Below are 22,867 nucleotides of genomic sequence, written 5' to 3'. Positions count from 1 at the left end.
ATTGGCGGCTTTGTCATGTAAAAGCCCATATCTGATCTTCCATATGGAAAGGGCAGAATGGAGGACTCGTCCCCAATTTCTCCCTAAGGTGGTATCATCGTTTCATTTGAACCAACCTTTTGTGGTGCCTGCGGCTACTGGGGACTTGGAGGATTCCAAGTTGCTGGACGTAGTCCGGGCCCTGAAACTTTATGTTTCCAGGACGGCTAGAGTCAGAAAAACTGACTCGCTATTTATCCTGCATGCACCCAACAAGCTGGGTGCTCCTACTTCAAAGCAGACTATTGCTCGCTGGATCTGTGTCACGATCCAGGTAATTCCTTATCAGTATTTACCTTCCAGATGTCTCCTGAGACTGTCCCAGCGTTCCAAGCCTGGATTCCATCTGCACTGTCTGTGTGCAGCACGCTGCATCTCATTGTCTCTAATCTCTTTACTGTGATTCTGGCAGCTTCATGGTTAAAACTCACATGCAAGTTACAAACAGTCTTTCCCTCCAAGTTCAAACATGGGCGCAGCCATGTTTGTTTTCATCACATGTTACTTTTCAGCCTATCAGCTGTACTTTGGTTTCTACCTAATTACCCAGCAGCTGCACTCTAGACTCTGCTTAATCAGCCAGCCTACCCCTGTTTCCCAGCTGGTATAAATATCTTGTTCCTGGGCTGGAAAGATTGTCAGTGCTTCAATTGTCTTCAGTGATCCCAGTGTGCAGTCCTCCCATGGACTTTCTCTGCAGTACAGCCTGACTCTGCAGTGTCTCATCATTGCATCCTGTGACTGGCAGTTACCGACACCAGCTTCCAGCAGTGCTCTGCCCTGCCAGTAACCATCAGTGTTTCACCATCGATCACCAGTGACCATCGGTGTTCCGCCATCGATCTCAAGTCACCATCGGTGTTCCGCCATCGATCCCAAGTCTCCATCGGTGTTCCGCCATCGATCCCCAGTAACCATCGGTGTTCCGCCATCGATCCCTAGTCACCATCGGTGTTCCACCATCGATCCCAAAGTAACCATCGGTGTTCCGTCATCGATCCCAAGTATTTCTCTGAACTGTGTTTAATAAAACCTTTGAACTTTCCCTTGTTGTCTTGGTCACGCCTTCGGGCATTTGTTCTAAAGGTACCCTGTATGTCCAAGAACCCTGTACTGCCTCCCAGGTACACATATACCTCAGCCCCTACAACTGAGGCTTCCCCCTGGTCAGCACCAGCCCTCAGTTGTGACTATCTGTAGCACGATTCAGCTTGCACATTCTGCGGCTGGACTGCCGCATCCTAAATTAGTAAAAGCCCATTCCACGAGGAAGGTGGGCTCTTCTTGGGCGGCTGCCTGAGGGGTCTCGGCTTTACAACTTTGCCGAGCTGCTACTTGGTCGGGTTCAAACACTTTTGCAAAATTCTACAAGTTTGATACCCTGGCTGAGGAGGACCTTGAGTTTGCTTATTCGGTGCTGCAGAGTCATCCGTACTCTCCCGCCCGTTTGGGAGCTTTGGTATAATCCCCATGGTCCTTACGGAGTACCCAGCATCCACTAGGACGTCAGAGAAAATAAGAATTTACTCACCGGTAATTCTATTTCTCGTAGTCCGTAGTGGATGCTGGGCTCCCGTCCCAAGTGCGGACTCTCTGCAATACATGTATATAGTTATTGCTTAACTAAAGGGTTATTGTATGAGCCATCTGTTGAGAGAGGCTCAGTTATTGTTCATATTGTTAACTGGGTATAGTTATCACGAGTTGTATGGTGTGATTGGTGTGGCTGGTATGAGTCTTACCCTGGATTCCAAATCCTTTCCTAGTAATGTCAGCTCTTCCGGGCACAGTTTCCCTAACTGAGGTCTGGAGGAGGGGCATAGAGGGAGGAGCCAGTGCACACCAGATATAGTACCTAATCTTTCTTTTAAGAGTGCCTAGTCTCCTGCGGAGCCCGTCTATACCCCATGGTCCTTACGGAGTACCCAGCATCCACTACGGACTACGAGAAATAGAATTACCTGTGAGTAAATTCTTATTATTCCTCCTATGTTCTAAAAAGCGTATCTTAATTGCGCGGGTTGTGCGCCCTATGTACTTTTTTCCACATCCGCATGTTAACATATAAATAACATATGGTGTATCACAGTTAATAAAACTTTTTAAATCAAATGGTTTCTTGGTGGTTTCTATAATAATTTTCTTTGTCCGATTAGATATATAATTACATGTTATGCATTTATTTTTTCCACATTTGTAACACCCTTTTATTTTCTCTTGGTGTTCTTTCAACCAGTCCGTAGCACCACCATCATCTCTCTTGATTTCTATATTCATCTTCAAGCAACTAGGGGCCAGTAAATTTTTGAGGGATTTGTTCTTACGGAAAATGAACCTAGGTTCATGATTCAACAAAGGAAAAAGTAAAGGGTCTTGTCTTAGTATCCCATAATTTCTAGAAACAATCTTCCTAATCTCAGAATGACGAGTATTATATGTTGAAATAAAGGCTATTTCCTCCATTTGAGCTATATTGGCGTTTTTACTTATCTTGGGTACTAATAAGTCATCTCTCTTTCTATTCCTGACTTCTTCTAAAGCTGAATCCACTAATAATTTGGGATAGCCTCTATTCAGAAAGGCATCTGACATAACTTTTGCTTGTGTATCAAAGGAGGTGAGGTCAGAGCAATTTCTTCGGAGTCGTAACAGTTGACTCTTAGGAATGCTCTTCGTCCAAGGCATATAGTGACTGCTCTTAAAATGCAAGTATGCATCAGTCCCCACCTCCTTTATGTAATTCGTGGTGAAAATTTTGTTATCTCTGATCTCCAGGGAGATATCCAAGAAATTCATCCTTCGAGGATTAAAAGTGTGAGTGAATGTTAAATTAAAGCTTCACTTTTTGTCACTTATTTAAATTCCAACGTTTTTAATTTAACATTCACTCACACTTTTAATCCTCGAAGGATGAATTTCTTGAATTTCTTGGATATCTCCCTGGAGATCAGAGATAACAAAATGAAGATTGAAGATGAATATAGAAATCAAGAGAGATGTTGGTGGTGCTACGGACTGGTTGAAAGAACACCAAGAGAAAATAAAAGGGTGTTACAAATGTGGAAAAAATAAATGCATAACATGTAATTATATATCTAATCGGACAAAGAAAATTATTATAGAAACCACCAAGAAACCATTTGATTTAAAAAGTTTTATTAACTGTGATACACCATATGTTATTTATATGTTAACATGCGGATGTGGAAAAAATACATAGGGCGCACGACCTGCCCACTTAAGATATGCTTTTTAGAACATAGGAGGAATATTATTAAATTAATTCAGACACACATGTGTCAAAACACTATGATGTTGTCCACAATGGGGACCCGAAATGCCTAAAACTTATAGGTTTGGAATCCATTCACCAAACAAAACGTGGAGGTGACAGGTACAAAAGTCTCTGAAGACAAGAGGTATTTTGGATGTACCAGATGAATAGTATTTTTCCCGAGGGCCTAAATGAGTCAGTGGAACTAAACACCATTATCTGAGTGTATGATCATATGTGGATGAACTCCTTTGCAGTAGTCCTGTTTATGTAACATTTTTTCCCTATAGATAGAATACATCGGCTATTATAATAGGTGATGTATTCTATTGTGGTGGGATCACAGCTTAGTAATTATTATAAATATATAGAAAGTGTACCTGCGAAGGTGTATGATATACTTTCTATATGCAGATCCGCTGAGTAGATATCCCCGTTTTTAGTTATTAAAGATATGCTCTGTATTCTATAGAAGCTTTATTATAATGTAAGATAATCTAAACCTTTGATAGTGAGAATAAAAACTGAATAGGATACGGGTATTAGCAATTTGATTATTTGCCCCTTCTTGCGAAAGTCTGTGTGTTTTTGTGATGCAGTGTGGTTGAGGAAAATGTGTAAAAGCATAAGATTAGACTGTACTATCGACTATCTCTATACACTGTTAGTGCTTGAATGATTGTCATGCCTAGAAAGATAGTTAAATAAAAGTTGTGCTTTATTTCTTTAAAAGAGCTTTTTATTTAGCACTTTCAACTAATAAGATTAATAAATATACCTTTGAGATCATGGTTTTTATAAATGGAAAGAGCTGACGGTTGTCATGACAACCGTTTGAGATAAACAGTTATAATTTCCTGATTTCCATGATTGGCTGCATGCTGCGAGGCTTCGAAAGTCACGTGACCGGCCATGGGGCGGTCACGTGACTGAGAGGCTGACGCGAACGACCGGAAGTGTTTTGGTGATGCACGGCATTACCTTGTTTCTTCCTGTCTTGTGACCGGTCACGTGGAGGCCACATGATCGGGAGTGGAGGTTACAACTCTGTCATTTAGATAAGCTAACGGAACCATTATGTGCTCCACGGAGCGGAAGGAACATTAGATCATGAACTCGGAAGTGGTTATTTAAGATATAGAAATCCACATAGCATTAGTGTTTTACACAATTGCCTATGTATAGGTATTAAATCTATATGTATACACGTCAAGATGGTTTTAAATATTAATTATTTTGGATATTAGCTAAGAATGAGGATGGGAAGCCGGGGTCACATGTTTAATTAACCCGGAAGTATTTAGAACATGAATTTATAAAATTCCCTAATAAAGGTTTTTTATTTGTTATATTGTATAAAAATTTTAATTTTATTATCTGAGTCTGTCCTAGGATTATATGCACAATTAGAATAAAATAAGCTATGTATGTTTTGTAGATTATTTGAATGTAATGGAAGGATTGAGTGAACAGCTGTAGAATGTTTGCTAATTACTAAGGGTATAAATATCTGACCAGTTCAGTTGTTTAAACATCCTTTGATAAAGCTGCAGTGCCTGCAGCGAAATGCGTCTGGAATATTTCTGGGTCATTATTTTTCACCATCATAGCCTATGCATATCCGGACCAAGACTGGACTTTGATCTCAGCAGAAAAATCATGGTGATAAAAGTTCTGGAGCATCACCGACTCTTACTTATAAGGAGGACACCGTATTATAATGAGGACCCCACAATTGGACACTTGAATTATATCCAAAACGTTTTCAAGGGACTACACCTCTAGCGGCTCTGGAAAAGTTGGTTGGTGAGACTGCGCTGTCAGTCTACTCTCACAATATTCACCCATCTGCAAATCCAGTTTATATTAACAGGAACGGACTTCAACACCAAAGGCGTTTAAATTAAGACCCTTAGTTTTAATTGTTTTTATGAGCTCGGTATAAATGTTTTAGCATGGTTTAAGTTGGTAACTCATTAAAAGGTGAAGTTCTTATCGCTCAATCCTTCATATGCACTATAATTACGTTAGCGCTGCTATTTTGTTTTTGTTTCTTACTGCTATATTATAAAACTGTTTATGAAGCTTCCTCTGATCACCCGAACCTGGGAATGCTATTCCTTGAGAGAGCGAGATTACCTGTTTTAACAGAGGAAGAACGAAAATCCTTAATGGAACCGGTCACAGAGCCGGAATTACTTTCCTTGATCAAATCATTACAAAATGTTTAGTCTCCTTGCCCAGATGGGTTTGGGGCAGAGTATTATAAAATTCTCGCTCTCCATTAACTACCCCATTTAATGTCTCTTTTCAATGCTTTATTTGAGGGTAAAACCACCTCCTATGGGATTTAGTGAGGCCAGAATAGTATTGTTTCCGCAGCCTGGAAAGAATTCCCGGTATACCCAGTCTTATAGACTCATTTCATTATTGAATCAGGATATGAAGCTTTTTACAAAATTAATTACATCATGACTCCAACCTATCCTACAAAGGGTCCTACATCCTGCACAAAATACATTTGTCAAAGGCAGAACCTCGGTACATAATATCTGACCGTTGATAGCAGCAATGTATAGTTCAAAACAGTCGGCCTGCCCGACCACTCTCATTGTAAGTTGTGATGTTGTAAAAGTTCTGGAGCATCACCGACTCTTACTTACAAGGAGGACACCGTATTATAATGAGGACCCCACAATTGGATACTTGAATTATATCCAAAATGTTTTCAAGGGACTACACCTATAGCGGCTCTGGTAAAGTTGGTTGGTGAGACTGCGCTGTCAGTCTACTCTCACACTATTCACCCATCTGCAAATCCAGTTTATATTAACAGGAACGGACTGCAACATCATAGGCGTTTAAATTAAGACCCTTAGTTTTAATTGTTTTTATGAGCTCGGTATAAATGTTTTAGCATGGTTTAATCTGGTAACTCATTAAAAGGTGAAGTTCTTATCACTCAATCCTTCATATGCACTATTATTACGTTAGCGCTGCTATTTTGTTTTTGTTTCTTATTGTGAATTGTGTTTGGGTGTGACTACCCCAAAAGGTTTAGCAGCAGCATTAGAGCAACAGCACCTCCTAGCGCCCGATCATTTACCTTTGGTAATATTTGTCTTTGCTTATAATATAGCAGGAATGCATCCGAGATAGCGAGCATATCAAAGATAGCTGCAGAAGAATCAGTAACTAAATGAGAGATACAAGAAAGAGCATGAGTATGATCAAACCAGATTTGCCAATCATTTATCGGACTAATTGCCCCATGAAAGAATTTATTTTGTTGCACATCATATGAAAACCTCGCCCGTTCAGTACAAAATGAGTCATACAGTTGTTAAGCAGCAAGATATGCCTGCCTATTTTCAGGTGAATCTAGTAATAAAAGTGCATCATATGTCTTAGTCAAATTACGACCAAGATCATGCAATTGAGTAGTAAATAATTTGCGTCTCATGGAAACATACTCCAAGATGTGGCCTCGAATCACCAGTTTTGAAGCTGACCAGAATAGATTATTGTCATCCACATGAGCAATATTATCATCCACATAGTTAAGGAATGTTTGTTCCAGATGGGAGTAAAAATCAGAGCATTTTACCAAATATGCCGGGAATCTCAAATGATATGACTGAGCGACAGGGGTGTGTAGGTTAAGGGTAAACCATACCGGGGCATGGTCAGATGATATGGATTCATTTTGCGTTTTGGCCACTCGTTGTAGTAGGGTGTCGGTAACCAGCCAATAATCAAGGTGAGAAGAGGGGTGGGAATAAAACGTGTTCTCACAGGAGTCAGGGTGTTGGAACACAAAGTCGTAACATGTCAGTAAGCAAAGACAAAGACGGTGGAGGAGTAGTAATATGTGTACTAGCAGAAGTGGATCTATCCAAACCAGGAGACTGAACAGTATTAAAGTCCCTGCCTAAGATAATTTCCCTCTTTGCCCAATCTTGCAGCTTAGTATAAAGATTTGTGAAGAAAAGTGAATTGGGATCATTGGGTGCATAAATAGTAGCTATGGTCTAAAAAACTCCATAAATAATGAGCTTAATAACAGCTTTCAGAGTTATACAGACAATCAATGATTTGTTACGGGAGATATTTATTAAGAAGATTCAATACCCCCCTTCATTTGGCCGAATAAGAGGCCGCTTTAAATTCCCCTATCCAGGAGTCTCTCACTACATTGGGATCGGTGGAACTCCAATGAGTTTCCTGTAAGAGGGCAATATCAGGCTTTAAATGTTTAAGATAAGACAGAATTTTCTTCTCTTGATCGGGGTATTTAAAACCTCAACATTCCAAGTTACAAATTTAAGAGTTGTCTGTACTCTAGTGGAGGTTGCAGCAGTTGTTGTCATTTAACCTATGCCTACTCTAGGCCTGTAACCCTATATAATTTCTAAAAGCAAATCTACCCAGCCCATACCAGCAAGCGGGCTAGTGGGTGGAACAACAAGATGAGAGTAGTATAGACATAAACATAACAATGGCAACAGTAACATATAATGTATGTGAGCAACAATCAAATACAAAATCCAATTCAATAATATTTCAAATATTATATGAACCCATGAAATGAGGACCATGAAATCGGTGACTGTCGACCTATAGTGGTCGACCTAAACATTGTCGACCTAGATACTGTCGATTTGTTGAACCACACCCGCAGCAAATATACACGAAGATACATTTGGGTATATTAGATAAGTCAGTGTATGGTGTAACCCACATATAATAATTACCAAGAACTTGAATGATAACTAGTCAAGGAGACAAAAATAATTACGGCCAATGAATATCAGTCCGCATCGTCCATCCTGGTAGAGGACTGCGATGACATGGAGTCGACAAAGTTCTTAGCCGCTTTCGGAGTATCAAAAAAGTACACCTTCCCCACATGCATGACTCTCAATTTAGCAGGATAAAGCAATGGAAAACGATGGCCCAACTCAAAGAGACTCTTGCAGACAGGTGAGAATTCTCTCCGTTTGGAAGCAACCATGTAAGAAAAGTCTTGAAATAACAACAACTTACAATATTGATACCTCAAGTCAGCACATTTTCTTTAAGCGTCCAGTAGCATGACTTTGTCAGCGTAATTGAGGACACTCATGATGACAGACTGAGGCCTGTCTCTTGTCGATTGTCGGTCAGAGCTTATACAGTGTACACGTTCCACTAAGAGAGAACCAGAGTCTGAAACACAGCCAACTCCTTAGGAAGCCACTGAGAAACAAGTGTCATGAGGTCACGAGGTTTCACCGACTCTGGGAGGCCGATAAGATGCACCATGTTTCTCCTAATTCGATTTTCAAGATCCTCAAGCTTATCCTGAATAGATGCAACAAATTTTTCTTGGTCAGAGAGTGCCGTCCTAGAAGTCGTGAGATCATCCTCCAAATCATATATTCTCTGTTCAGCTTCAGAGAGCCGCTGGGCATGTTGATTCAATTGAGTGAGAGCAGAGTAAAGCGAGTCCTTCAGAGGAGCCAATTTTTGGTCCAATATTGCAGACAGGATTTCTGTTATCTCATTTGTCATAAAGGATTTAGCAGAATCCATTGCAGATACAGACACGGGTTGGCCAAGGGGACTAGGATGAGATCCCAATGAAGGTGAGGGAGGGCTATCAACAGAAGAAGTATCACGGCCTCGACCTTTGCCTGTCTTGTTTTTCTTAATGTATCTATACTATAAATATAGAATTCAAATTCCAAATTCCTTATAAACATAGTGAGTTGGGCTGGGCCCGGGGACTGGGTGTGTGGGCTAATGTAAGTAGCCGTGGTTATACCTCTACAAAAACAAAACAGAAAAAAAATTATTTGTTGCTTCACAGCACAGGGGGAGCCATTGTGCCTTCCAACAAGGAGCAGATCAAGGATGGGTATGATCAGTGCATTCGCTCTGCCCCCGCACAGACAGAGGAGATTCCTGGCACCCATCACTGGTCAGGGGAGACACAGGCAGAAGCCGTTGAAAGGAAAGGAGGGGGGGGAGCAAACTGTTGCTTTTTAACACTGCTGATTGTTGGCAGGTTTACTTGCAGAATTTAAAGCAATGATTTTAAATGCAAAACATGCCTAGTTATACATGTAATATTATTTCTGATATTTAGTAAATATGCCCAGAGATGATATTGCCTGCAATAGGCAAGCAGAGAGAATAGGTAAGAGTGAACAGGTAAACAATTGTTCTTTCTGCTTGCCTATTGCATGCAATGTAATCTCTGGCTCCCTGTCACACTGTTGCAGAAACACTGCTTGCAGAGTTTGCAGTGCATATCCACAGTAGTGTGAGTTTCTGGGAAGGAGAGCATAAAGCACTTGTATGACAGTACCCATCCCAAATTCAAATGAATATTTATTACTGTACTTTATGTAATAAAACTATGCATCACTATATTACACTTTTTGTCTGCAGATGTGGATGAATGTGCAGATCCAATCAATTGTGTTAATGGCTTTTGTGTCAATTCCCCTGGGAGCTATGAATGTAATTGTCCACCTGACTTCCAGCTTAACCCAACCGGTGTCGGCTGTGTAGGTAAGGGGAAGCTACAATGAGTACATGGATGAATATATATATATATATATATATATATATATATATATACTATAATTAAATGTTTCAATTGTATGGGTTTCTATTTTTGCTTCAAAATATCTTCTGAGAATTCCCTCTACAGTCCATCCTAAATTCAGCAGCTGGGATGCTTTTCCTCTGTCTCCTGCCATATTTAGTACACACAGTTGCACACTTCATGTATTCTGAGACACCCACTTCATTATTCTCATAATTGCTTTATTTCTGTGCCATCCTCTCCCCCTCTTCTCTCCTGCCTCAGACTTTTTTCTTTGATCCTTACCTCAGGAATTTCAAGCCTCTAAGCCTGTATTAAACTCTGTCACCATATGCCCCCATATTATTTGAAAAATATATTTGTGTGAGAGCCTGTGACTCTATGGCAGCTCCTGGATATTCACAACGTGCCTAATCCTATATCAGGGGCAGCACTGACTGGCATGTCATAGTACTTGTAATTCAACAGCTGCTGAATGTAGATGATAAGATATACATATTTGTGCACGGATACTGTGTATTTGATAAACTGTATGTGGCAGAATTGGTGGAAATAAGATGAATCTGCAGTGTTTCTATTAAAAGAAACCATGAACACCTGTTTTTGTTTAACTAGCCATTCTGCAGTGCCACGACATACAGAAACTTTCCAGCACTTCAGGAATGAAACGTTAGCCACTTTGTTTGTCTTCCTGAGATCAATATTACTGTTTTGCCAGCTCTGTTTTTGGAAGTATGCACTCTTAATGACCGATCTCTTGACCTGTCCAGATGTCATATTTTTATGCTAACCTATTCGATTCTGCAGGGAAGCAGACGCTGCGCACTTGGCATCAGCTGAAAGCTTACAATTTAATTAGAACATTATTCAGGAGTTGAACTGGAGTGAGCCCAAACTATGACGGATAATTTAGTACAGTAATATTATTTATACTGGTTCTTTTCAGTATTACTTTTAGACTACAAGTCCAAAAATCATACATTACTGTAAATGAGACAGGCAGACAGGCACACTTATACATTCACTATGGTTCCTAACAAATGTTCTCTACTCCTGAAAGGTTTTACATGACAATTAAAAGCAGTGTAACGTAAGTGAGACAATAATCCAGAATATTGCAGTAAGCAGACTCATTAAGTTCTTTAATGCGTGATTGACTGTCCATCAACAGCATCTATGTTTCTTTTCAGATACGCGAGTGGGAAATTGTTATCTGAACCATGGACCTCGCGGTGATGGAACCATCTCCTGTAGTACAGAGATTGGTGTTGGCGTCAGCCGCTCATCATGCTGCTGCTCTCTAGGAAAGGCATGGGGGAACCCATGTGAAATATGCCCACCTGTTAACAGCTGTAAGAACAAATCTTGTGTGTTTTTCCTTGAGGTTTCAGTATATGTAGAGTACCAGTATAATGTCAAAACATGTAATTGATAAGACCTAGTAGTTAAGCATACAGTACATGGCATCATTTAGCGTTAGGAGCAAACCAATCTAAAGGGTCCTAATGTGCCCCAAGACTGACCATGTTGGGAAGCAGGGAAGCAGCAGGGTTGTAGTTGCAATTTATTGTTTGCTGCATGCATGGAATACACTGGCTGCTATATCACGTAACACAGAAATAGTGGACAGCTTTATTTTTAATATTGATTTAGAGTTGAGTTGGGATCATAGATGCTGACATAGTGCTGCCCCCCTTTTTGAGATCCTGGAATAGGCGTCCAGGTAGTGCAGAGGATTGTGTCAGTGCACTCCCGGTAAATGTTGTACACTCTAGCAAATTTCCAACATTGTTCAGTGGGTTGCTGGGCCATGATTACCATAAAATTGAGCTCCCGCTAATTGCATCATTAAGCTCCTGGACTTCCCTAAAAGGATCCAGGAGCGCTCCCCAAAATATGCGAGTCTCCCAAGGGAGTACGAAAGTGTGGTTAGAACACACCCAGTAAATCTGTCCACAGATTTTTGTTTTTTCACCCCTCCACTGCAGTACAGCATGTTTCTGCCAGCGCACAAATTGCATCTTCTAGTTCGGTTTATTTCTAAATGAGTCCAAGCATGTACATTGGTCAAAATAAATAGCATTAATACTGTACAGTACATTGCACTGTAACTATGGGATTTTAAAAAAATATCCATGCAAAATGTATATTTCCCCCTGAAACTCTCTTCCACTAACTAGTAGAATCAGGGTGTCCCATGCCAGGGATTAGCTTGGATTAGAAAATATTTGCCAATACCACCACTGCCTGCATTGGATGCTGACTACCATGACAGGTTTGTCCCGATTGTCAGTATTGTGTCAAACAATGCTGCCTATGAGCCATGTGTTGTCCAATAAACTTGCAATTGACTATTTCAAATCAGTTGTGAAGAAGCATAGATTTGAGAAGGGAGGTCTGTTCCAATGTTTTGGGGTTCCAGGCAGGATTCCTCCTGGTTCTGCTGTTTGGGCAAGAGTGTCTCTGGGAAAAACATATACTCTTCATGAATTCAGTGAAAATAAGTCCATCTTACTGAAGTGTTTCCTGTGTGACCTGAATACTGTGATTCCCATGCATTGATCTCTATGACAGCTTCAGAACAGCACTCTTTTCTGGCTGCAAGGTGTATTCTAATACATCTCTTAGAATATGTTAGTTTCGAGTAATATTAATATTAATTAAATGTTTTAATTATTAATAGATAAAAACATGTTGTTTTTTGTTGTTGTTGTTGTTGTTGTTTTTTTATTGCCTAAATACGGAGAGAAAAAAAACCTATTACTGTTTTCAGCTGAATATAATACATTGTGTCCTGGGGGAGAAGGATTCAGACCCAACCCCATCACCATCCTTTTAGAAGGTGAGAACTTTATAAAAGTGACTTTTATGGCATAAACTGATTAGTAGTATCAGGTTTAGTATGAAATACCTATAATCAAAATCCTGATGGTCAAAATCCCGACAACAATTGACCGACGGTCAAAATCCCGACAAGATCAAAATACTGACAATGTCAAAATACCGACAATGTCAAAATACCAACATTTAAAATGTCAACGGGTCAAAAAGTCGACACAAGTTTTCCATTGTTTATTTGCTGTGTATGTCAATATAGGTTGACATGGACACCGTATAAGTGTACCGCGTCCCCTCGCATGGCGACCGCACTTTGGGCACGGTGCCTTACTGCGCTCGGCACACTATTATACTGTATTCCCTCTCCAGGTCCACTGGGATGGTAAAGTAAGTCGCCTTTTTGACCTGTCAACATTTTTAAATGTCGGTATTTTGACCTTGTCGGGATTTTGACCGTGGTCAATGGTTGTCGGGATTTTGACCGTCGGGATTTTGATTGTAGGTAAATTGAGCACATCCCGTAGTATCATACCTTATTATGCTATGTTCTACTATGAAGCAACATAGCACAGTTTCCTATATGGAATATAGTTGTACTTAAATTAAGAGAGATGTGTAGACAGATTTCTGTAGTTGTGAAATGAGAAGATCTGGTTATGGTGTACTCATTTGGTATATTGATTTTGGCAATGTGCTACAAAGCTAACTGAATAAATGCAAGAACAGAAAAAGGTAAATAACAAATTGCTTGTTGTGAATTGATAAATTAGCAAAATAATCCATATATAAACAAAACAAAAATTGTGTAATATTACAATAATAAGCACCCCAGTGTCCAAAAATGTCCTTTGTAAATCCACCACCTAGGTTCAACTGTTGAGATTAAATATCGTTATTGGCTCCATGTGATTAGGAGCATACTGTATCTCTGGGATTTTTAGTCCTCCCCTTCTGATGTAATATGATGTTAAACATCCTTTATAACTCCACATAAGTACCATAAAAAGATACAGATGTGTGCATCTAGCCTTAATATGCCACGCAGTGGGAGGTGCCTCACTGGAGTTAGCTGACAAGTCCTGTGCATCTCTGATAGCACTGAGCTTGTTTTTTGCAGAAATTGCATCTTAGTCACAACACGATGCATCTAGGATGCATCAGGAGATGGTGCCGATTAATTAGATATGCATCACTTGTATATCTGTGTGTGACTGAGGGCCTAATTCAGACCTGATCGTAGCAGCAAATTTGTTAGCAGATGAGCAAAACCATGTGCACTGCAGGGGGGGGGGGGGGGGGGGGGTTGGCAGATATAACATTTGCAGAGAGAGTTAGCTTTGGGTGGGGTATGTTCAAACTTAAATCTAAATTGCAGTGTAAAAATAAAGAAGCAGACAGTATTTACCCTGCACAGAAAGAATATAACCCACCCAACAGTGGCGTAACTACTGCCCCCGCAGCCCTCGCGGTGGCTTGGGGGCGAGGGGCTGCGGGGGCGCCACTGATTTACAGCAGACTGACATGCGGACGAGCGTCCGCATGTCAGTCTGCGGTCTCCTTCCCTCCGCCGCTTGTTGGAGGGACACGGAGGGCACAGCGCGCCTCCCTGTATCCCTCCTGCATCATCTCCGGCGGCCGCGGGTCTAATAGGGGGAAGTGCCGTTCGTGAGCTCTAATTGGCTCACGAACCGGCACTTCCCCCTATTAGACCCGCGGCCGCCGGAGATGATGCAGGAGGGACACAGGAGAGGCGAGCTGTGCCCACCGTGTCCCTCCAACAAGCAGCGGCGGGGGGGCGGGAGGTGGGGGAAGAAATATCAGGCACTGGGGGCATATATGGCACTGGGGGGAATATCTGGCACTGGGGCATATATGGCACTGGGGGAAATATCTGGTACTGGGGGGAATATCTGGCACTGGGGGCATATATGGCACTGGGGGGGAATATCTGGCACTGGGGGCATATATGGCACTGGGGGGGGAATATCTGGGACTGGGGGCATATATGGCACTGGGGGGGGTATCTGGCACTGGGGGCATATATGGCACTGGGGGGGAATATCTGGCACTGGGGGCATATATGGCACTGGGGACATATTTGGCACTGGGGGGGCATATCTGGCACTGGGGGCATATGTGGCACTGGGGGGGGGAATATCTGGCACTGGGGGCATATGTGGCACTGGGGGGGTATATGTGTACCTGGCACATGGGGGGGGGACTATATTTGGCACTGGGGCATGTGAGTACCTGGCACCGTGGGGGAATATCTGGCACTGGGGACATATGTGGCACTGGGAGCACAGCCCTAGCAACAAGGACTACCTCCTAGCAACGAGCATGACACCCAGTGCATGAAACACCTGGCAACGAGCATGACACCCAATGCATGAAACACCTGGCAACGAGCATGACACCCAGTGCATGAAACCCCTGGCAACGAGCATGACACCGTGAGCATGAAAACCCCTGGCACCGTGCATGGAACCAAGAGCATGAAACCCCTGGCAACGAGCATGACACCCAGTGCATGAAACCCCAGACAACGAGCAGGTAATTGAAAAGTAATTAGAAGCCTTACTGTAGGACTTAATGTGTAATGGGCATTACCAGTGCCGTTTCTAGGGGCGGGCGAGCCGTGCAACTGCACGGGGCGCCCGCCGCGGCACTTAGTTACTCCTTCTTGCCTCTCCCGAGCGCTCCTGCTCGGGGGGCGGAGTTTCGCGGAATGACGCGTTGCGTCGTGACGTCACGACGCAAACGCGTCATTCCGCAAAGCCCCGCCCCCCGAGCAGGAGCGCTCGGGAGAGGCGAGAAGGAGAAGCAAGAAGGAGGAGGCGGCCGGCGCGGGACCGAAGAGCGGGAAGACGTAAGTATTCTCTCTCTCCCCCCCCCTCTCCCCCTTCCTTCTCCTCAGCTTGAAACCTGCCTGCCGCTGCCGCACTGTGTAAAATGGGGGCACCTGCCTATGGGGATACCTGCCTGCCACACTGTGTAATATGGGGGCACCTGCCTATGGGGATACCTGCCTGCCACACTGTGTAATATGGGGGCACCTGCCTATGGGGATACCTGCCTGCCACACTGTGTAATATGGGGGCACCTGCCTATGGGGATACCTGCCTGCCACACTGTGTAATATGGGGGCACCTGCCTATGGGGATACCTGCCTGCCACACTGTGTAATATGGGGGCACCTGCCTATGGGGATACCTGCCTGCCACACTGTGTAATATGGGGGCACCTGCCTGCGTACTGTGTAATATGGGGGAACCTGCCTGCGTACTGTGTAATATGGGGGAACCTGCCTGCGTACTGTGTAATATGGGGGCACCTGCCTGCGTACTGTGTAATATGGGGGCACCTGCCTGCGTACTGTGTAATATGGGGGCATCTGCCTGCGTACTGTGTAATATGGGGGCATCTGCCTGCGTACTGTGTAATATGGGGGCACCTGCCTGCGTACTGTGTAATATGGGGGCATCTGCCTGCGTACTGTGTAATATGGGGGCATCTGCCTGCGTACTGTGTAATATGGGGGCATCTGCCTGCGTACTGTGTAATATGGGGGCACCTGCCTGCGTACTGTGTAATATGGGGGCATCTGCCTGCGTACTGTGTAATATGGGGGCATCTGCCTGCGTACTGTGTAATATGGGGGCATCTGCCTGCGTACTGTGTAATATGGGGGCACCTGCCTGCCGTGCTGTGTAAAATGGGGATATCTGCCTGCCGTGCTGTGTAAAATGGGGATATCTGCCTGCCGCGCTGTGTAAAATGGGGATACCTGCCTGCTGCACTTTGTAAAATGGGGATACCTGCCTGCGTACTGTGTAAAATGGGGGCACCTGCCTGCGTACTGTGTAAAATGGGGATACCAGTTTTCCGTGCTGTGTAAAATGGGGACACCTGCCTGCCGCGCTGTGTAAAATGGGGACACCTGCCTGCCGCGCTGTGTAATATGGGGACACTTGCCTGCTGTAATGTGTAAAAAGGGGACTTTTTTATTTTTATTTTTTCCCTACTGTGGTGGGTGTGATGATATCAGATGAGGCCATGCCCACTTTAATGAGACCACGCCCATTTTAATCAGGCCACACACCCTTGTCGGGAGCGCGCGCGCCTAGGGCGCGCGCATGCTTTTTCTTTTTATGGCTATATGGGGGGGGGGCACACTTTTTTTTTTTTTTTTTAGAGCAATAGGGGGGGGGGGCGCATTTTGAAATCTCGCACTGGGAGCCAAATTGTCTAGAAACGGCCCTGGGCATTACGGTGTGTGGCATAATGTATCACGGACATTGCGGTGTGTGTCATAATGTGTCACAGGCATTACGGTGTATGGTATACTATATCGCGGGCATTGTGATATGTGGTATAATGTCTCAGGGTCATTGCAGTGTGTGGCATAATGTATCACGGACATTGCGGTGTGTGTCATAATGTGTCAGGCATTACGGTGTGTGGTATACTATATCACGGGCATTGTGATATGTGGTATAATGTCTCAGGGTCATTGCAGTGTGTGGCATAATGTATCACGGACATTGCGGTGTGTGTCATAATGTGTCAGGCATTACGGTGTGTGGTATACTATATCACGGGCATTGTGGTATGTGGTATAATGTCTCAGGGTCATTGCAGTGTGGCATAATACATAACGGGCATTGCGGTGTGTGGCATAGGGTATAACGGGCAGGGCATTGCGGTATGTGTCACAGGCATTACGGTGTATGGTATACTATATCACGGGCATTGTGGTATAATGTCTCAAGGTCATTGCAGTGTGTGGCATAATGTGTCACAGGCATTGTATGTGCTATAATGTATCGGGCATTGCAGTGTGTGGCATAATGTATCACGGACATTGCGGTGTGTGTCATAATGTGTCACAGACATTGTATGTGCTATAATGTATCAGGGGCATTGCAGTGTGTAGCATAATGTATAACGGGCCTTGCGATTCCTGTCATAATGTGTCACAGGCATTACGGTGTGTGGCATAATGTGTCACAGGCATTACGGTGTGTGGCATAATGTGTCGGGGGCATTACAGTGTGTGCATATAGTGTCATGTGCATTATTGTATGCGGCATAATGTCTAAGGGCCATTGCAGTATGTGGCATAATGTATACTGGGCATTACTATAAGGAGGAAAAATGACAAATAATGTAAGGGGCATGAATCAGGATTATTTTTCTTTCCTGTGGTGGCCAACGTATGGGCGTGCAGGTTACAAAACTGGGGTATAAGGTAGTCTTTTCCTGCAATGTCACGCCCCTTTATGTGAAACCACGCCCATCCCAACGAAACCACGCCACTTTTTTGCCGCGCGCGCCTTAGGCGCGCGCATATTTATCCCTTTCTTGCTCCCCAATATGGAGCATGAGGGGGGGGGGGGGGCGCCGAAGAATTTTTTGGCTTGGGGGAGAAAAATTTCTAGTTACGCCACTGCCACCCAAATCTAACTCTCTCTGCACATGTTAAATCTGCCCCCCCCCCCCTGCAGTGCACATGGTTTTGCCCATCTGCTATCAAATTTGCTACTACAATTAGGTCTGAATTACTCCCTGAGTCCGTGTATGGAACTTGGCATGGAAAAAAAATATGGGCGCTGCATCATATACAAATCCAGAGACTGACTCTTCATCTTCATTTTGAACTGAATCTTCATCTTCCTACCTGCAATAATAGGTTAAGCTCTTGTGTTGGATCACACACACTGGAAAGTTAGCTGCAAACTTGACTAGACTTTTTGGCTGCATCATTTTTTATACGGTACTTGTGGAAACACAATTTGTCCAAAAAAACTGCAAAACTGAAATAGACTATTATTCTGCAGCCATGTGCTGGCAGCACTGTGTTTGCTTTTAGACCAATTATCTAATTTTCCTCATGGTCTGTACGCTCTAGCTGAAAAACACAATTTGTTACATATAGATGCTGGTGTATGTCTGATGTCTCATTATGCCTCTTTCCATTCACTATTATGTCCCACTGCTTATTTGAAGCTCTCCGTTCTCCTCGTATATCTGTTTCTGACCTTTTTCTAATATCTCTTCCCTCCTTTGGTAGTTCTCCTTTATTTCTTTTCTGATGCTGAGAAAACAGTGCCTGTTATGAACAAATATTTATATAGAACAGACATATTACACAGTGCTTTACAAAGAATATTTAATCATTCACAAGAGCCACAAGAGTCTATACAGTTCTTCCTGCCACATGGACATACCATGGGGTTATTTTTGTCATAGCCAATTCACCTACCAGTATGTATTTGGAATATGGGAGAAAACTGAAGCACCCATGGAAAACTCATGCAAACTCCACACAGATATGGTCCGGGTGGAAAGTAACGCAATATGCCAATGCTGTTAGGCAGTAATGCTAGCACTGTGCAAATGTGTTGCTTACATATGTATTTTTTGTACATTTAGGGCTGCTAAACATTGAATAATGTATAGCTTATCAAATAATTTATAGTGTATTGGAATATAATATGAAGTATACGTATCGAAATATATATATATAGTATATTGAATAATGTACAGTACATTTAATAATGACTATTTATTAAACACTGAATTAAACAAGATCCTGCTCTTTTCATCTAAATTCACACTTCGAAAATAGATAATCTGCATCCCAGTGTAATGTTGCTTTCATGTCGTGCTTGCTGTGTATGGTATAAAAACAAATGTACCTTGATTGCACTACAATTGCGGTCTCTTTTATTAAACACCCATCCTAAATGTTATGCTATATATTTTTATAATGATATTTCTGTTATTTGTTAAGATATTGATGAGTGCCAAGAGTTACCAGGTCTGTGCCAAGGTGGTAACTGCATTAATACATTTGGAAGCTTCCAGTGTGAGTGTCCACCAGGCTACTACCTCAGTGACGAAACGCGCATATGTGAAGGTAACTGTGATCATATATTAATGAGCAGAACCAATGCTGTAGTCTGTTCCATTTGATTTAGTTTTCTAATCTCTGCTTGGTAACTTTTAGATATCGATGAATGTTTCACAAATCCAGGGGTCTGTGGACCAGGAACATGCTACAATACCTTGGGAAACTTTACATGCATATGCCCTCTGGAGTATATGCAGGTCAACGGTGGACATACTTGCATGGGTACAGTACAATGATATTAAACTGTGTTCTCTACTTGATAATGAAAGGCAGTAAAGGCCATGTCACTACTTCAAATGTAAATAAAGTAAATAAAATAAGAAAACACAAAGGAACAAAATTAAAAATGGTTTTGCATCAAGATGCACCCATTGCTTACAGTACATTCAGTTTATGTAGCCATTTTGTTGTTCAAGCAAAACTTCAAATGCACCTCTTTGACTCACTAGCACCGCGTGTCTCAGTGATGTCTCTGGTTCCATGACAATTTATAGGCTGTGTTCTTGTGTATGTTGAGCATACTTGCCTACCTGACACTCTCCATGAGGGAGAAAATGCTCTGTTCCTGGACTTTCCTGGTAAGGTATGATTGCCATCACCTATGGTGAAACACCTTTCTTATCAATTAACTAGCTCACCACAGGTGATGGTAATCATACATTACCAGGAAAGTCCAGGAACAGAGCATTTTCTCCCTCATGGAGAGGGTCAGGTAGGCAAGTATGATGTTGAGTCAGCCCACAAAATGACTGCCTCCTTTCTGCACAAGCAAAGGGACCACTTTAAAACAAACTTTAGGCCTCCCTTAAGCTTTTCATTTGGCTAAAACACACTTAACTCTATGTATTAGTTATATGTATTTGCAAATATGAGTTTCATTTGTCTGCCAGTGAATAACTGTCTGATTAATGATGGCTGCAGTTAGGGATATTAGGAAAGAAACTGCAGGTTTGATAGCAGATTGAGACAAAGTCAATCAGTAGTTTCAGCTGCAAAGCAGAACTGGCTGCTGCAATCGTTAAAGATCCACTAGTTGGCGCACATTGCAGACAAAGATGTATTTAGAAATGTAACTTTATGCTACGCTCAAATTTTAAGCCCATTACCCAAATATATTCATGTACACAGTTTATAAACATGTTTTTGTCTTCTAAATATGTATTTAGAAACTCTGGTAGGTTTGGAAGAGGAGAGGAGTTCGTTACTTTGTCATCCATTTCTGGACATGCTTAATTTGTTTTTTTATTTAGATATATTTCTTTTAACAACTTGACTAGTGTACATTTGGACAATGTGAATCAGGAATGTGTAGCCTTTGTCTCTGGATCAAACACAGCATGCATCAATCCAGTCTCACATGCTACAGTTAGTGCTCTGAATGTGTTATATTATATATACTGTTGGTTGTCTCTGAGCTTACACCGAATGTTAGAACTTGTATTTTATTACATATGTAGTACTATAGTATATATTACTGATTCCTCCAATTCACTATTTTGAATACCAATTCCTCATAAGATGTTGAAATACCAAATGTTTTCTGCAATACTAGACCAGGATCAAGTTTAGCTTATCAAAGAAATAATCATTACATTATTATCAGTGAGATTTCTGTTTCCACTCTAAGATTTAACATCATTATCAGATTATACAGTATACAGAACCTGATACAGTTATAAAACAGCTGGAAAATGTTACTATGTGAACTGGCACATTGAGTCATACTAAACAAGCTACAGAGCCAGAATATAAATAAGAATTGTGATTGTTTTTTTCCGTTTCGGCTTTATAACCGAAACGTCATTATTTTCAAAATATGAACATTAACAACTACATGGGCAGGAGTCCGAATTCGCCCGATGTGCAGGATGCTGACCGACCTCAGACGTTTTTTCAAGGTGCAATTATTTACAAGTCCGAGTTCAGACTCCATTACATCCCACCCTATATGGTGTACAGAAAAGATGGAGACAAAAGGGATAAATAGGGCAACATAAAAAAATCAATATAAATCCAGACATTCGTACATCAAAATACAATGACAATTCACATCTTGGAAGAGAGAACAGTTTATATGTCTTTTGTTGACGCTCTTAGTAGGGATGTAATTAAATAAGGCTTCCCAAATCTTATGGAATGTATTTATAGTGTGCTTGAATGGAACCATCATTTTATCTATTTTATACAAACCAGCTTTGGTTAGTTGGTATGACGTTCTATTTTTGAAGCCACTGTTACTCTGGTGGCTACACCCAATTTTTCCATTTTGTAATACATCAGTTTTATTTGATCAGGTTAGATAAACTGTTGGATCCTGTGAGCTGAGATTCACTTACTTGTACAAAAATGTTTTATAATTTCTGCCAGATATGAGAAAGAGCTACTGCTACCGGACTTACAATGGGACTATGTGTGACAATGAACTGCCCTTTAACATCACAAAAAAGATGTGCTGCTGCACGTATAATATTGGCAAAGCCTGGAGTAAGCCTTGTGAACCGTGTCCAGTTCCCGGATCAGGTACAGGTTATGATGTTATTACTGTTCACCTTTATCTCTGTCCTTTACCATAGACTTTATATTCTTCGCCTTTCATTTTTTGTGCATTAACTTTTAAAATGGCCTGTCATTGAAACCAAACAACAATATGGGATAATGCAGCAAACACCTTCAATTATTTTTCATATGAGAGCAGAGTTAATTCATCAAGCCATTATCCCACATGTAAGACTGGAAATGTGAGCCCAAACATTTTACAGCAATGCTCAGAACAACATCACCCTTTAAGATGTAGTTTTGTACAAAATAATTTATTTTTTATTTTATTGTAACAATTGAGCTCTAATAGCCCAAATCATTTTATGGCTCAAATCGTGGGACATTTACTCATCTCATCACTACAATATCTATAGTAAAAGTCATTACCAATATCACTGTATATGGACAGTTTTTGTTATTTGACTGGAAAGTTTGCTGCATTATGTACAGTCCTTACTCATGTACAGTACAATGTATCCCTTGTTCCCCTCTCCTACTACCCCATGTTACAGTACATCCAGTATTACACCTCTCTTACCTCCTCTTCCCATGACGTATATTTTAATCCCAAATCACAACTGTACCTGGTAACTGAGGGGAACTGAGGGGAAGTGAAACTTATCAACATCCCTAAGCTTTATAAGCAAAATTACATATCTGTTTATAT

General features: G+C 41.8%; 1 protein-coding gene across 1 annotated transcript in view; it reads left to right on the top strand.

The window, feature by feature from the left end:
* Positions 1–22,867, top strand: part of FBN2 (fibrillin 2) — a 384,738-nt gene that overhangs the window by 283,349 nt on the left and 78,522 nt on the right. Inside the window, exons 36-41 of the mRNA XM_063964252.1 lie at positions 9,749–9,871; positions 11,099–11,260; positions 12,682–12,750; positions 19,543–19,668; positions 19,759–19,884; positions 22,030–22,182. Of these exons, the coding sequence (XP_063820322.1) occupies positions 9,749–9,871; positions 11,099–11,260; positions 12,682–12,750; positions 19,543–19,668; positions 19,759–19,884; positions 22,030–22,182 (759 nt within the window). The remainder of the gene's footprint in view (positions 1–9,748; positions 9,872–11,098; positions 11,261–12,681; positions 12,751–19,542; positions 19,669–19,758; positions 19,885–22,029; positions 22,183–22,867) is intronic.

This window comes from Pseudophryne corroboree, chromosome 1, assembly GCF_028390025.1.
Source record: "Pseudophryne corroboree isolate aPseCor3 chromosome 1, aPseCor3.hap2, whole genome shotgun sequence".
NCBI lineage: Eukaryota > Metazoa > Chordata > Amphibia > Anura > Myobatrachidae > Pseudophryne > Pseudophryne corroboree.
This window is presented reverse-complemented; position numbering and strand designations above follow the sequence as displayed.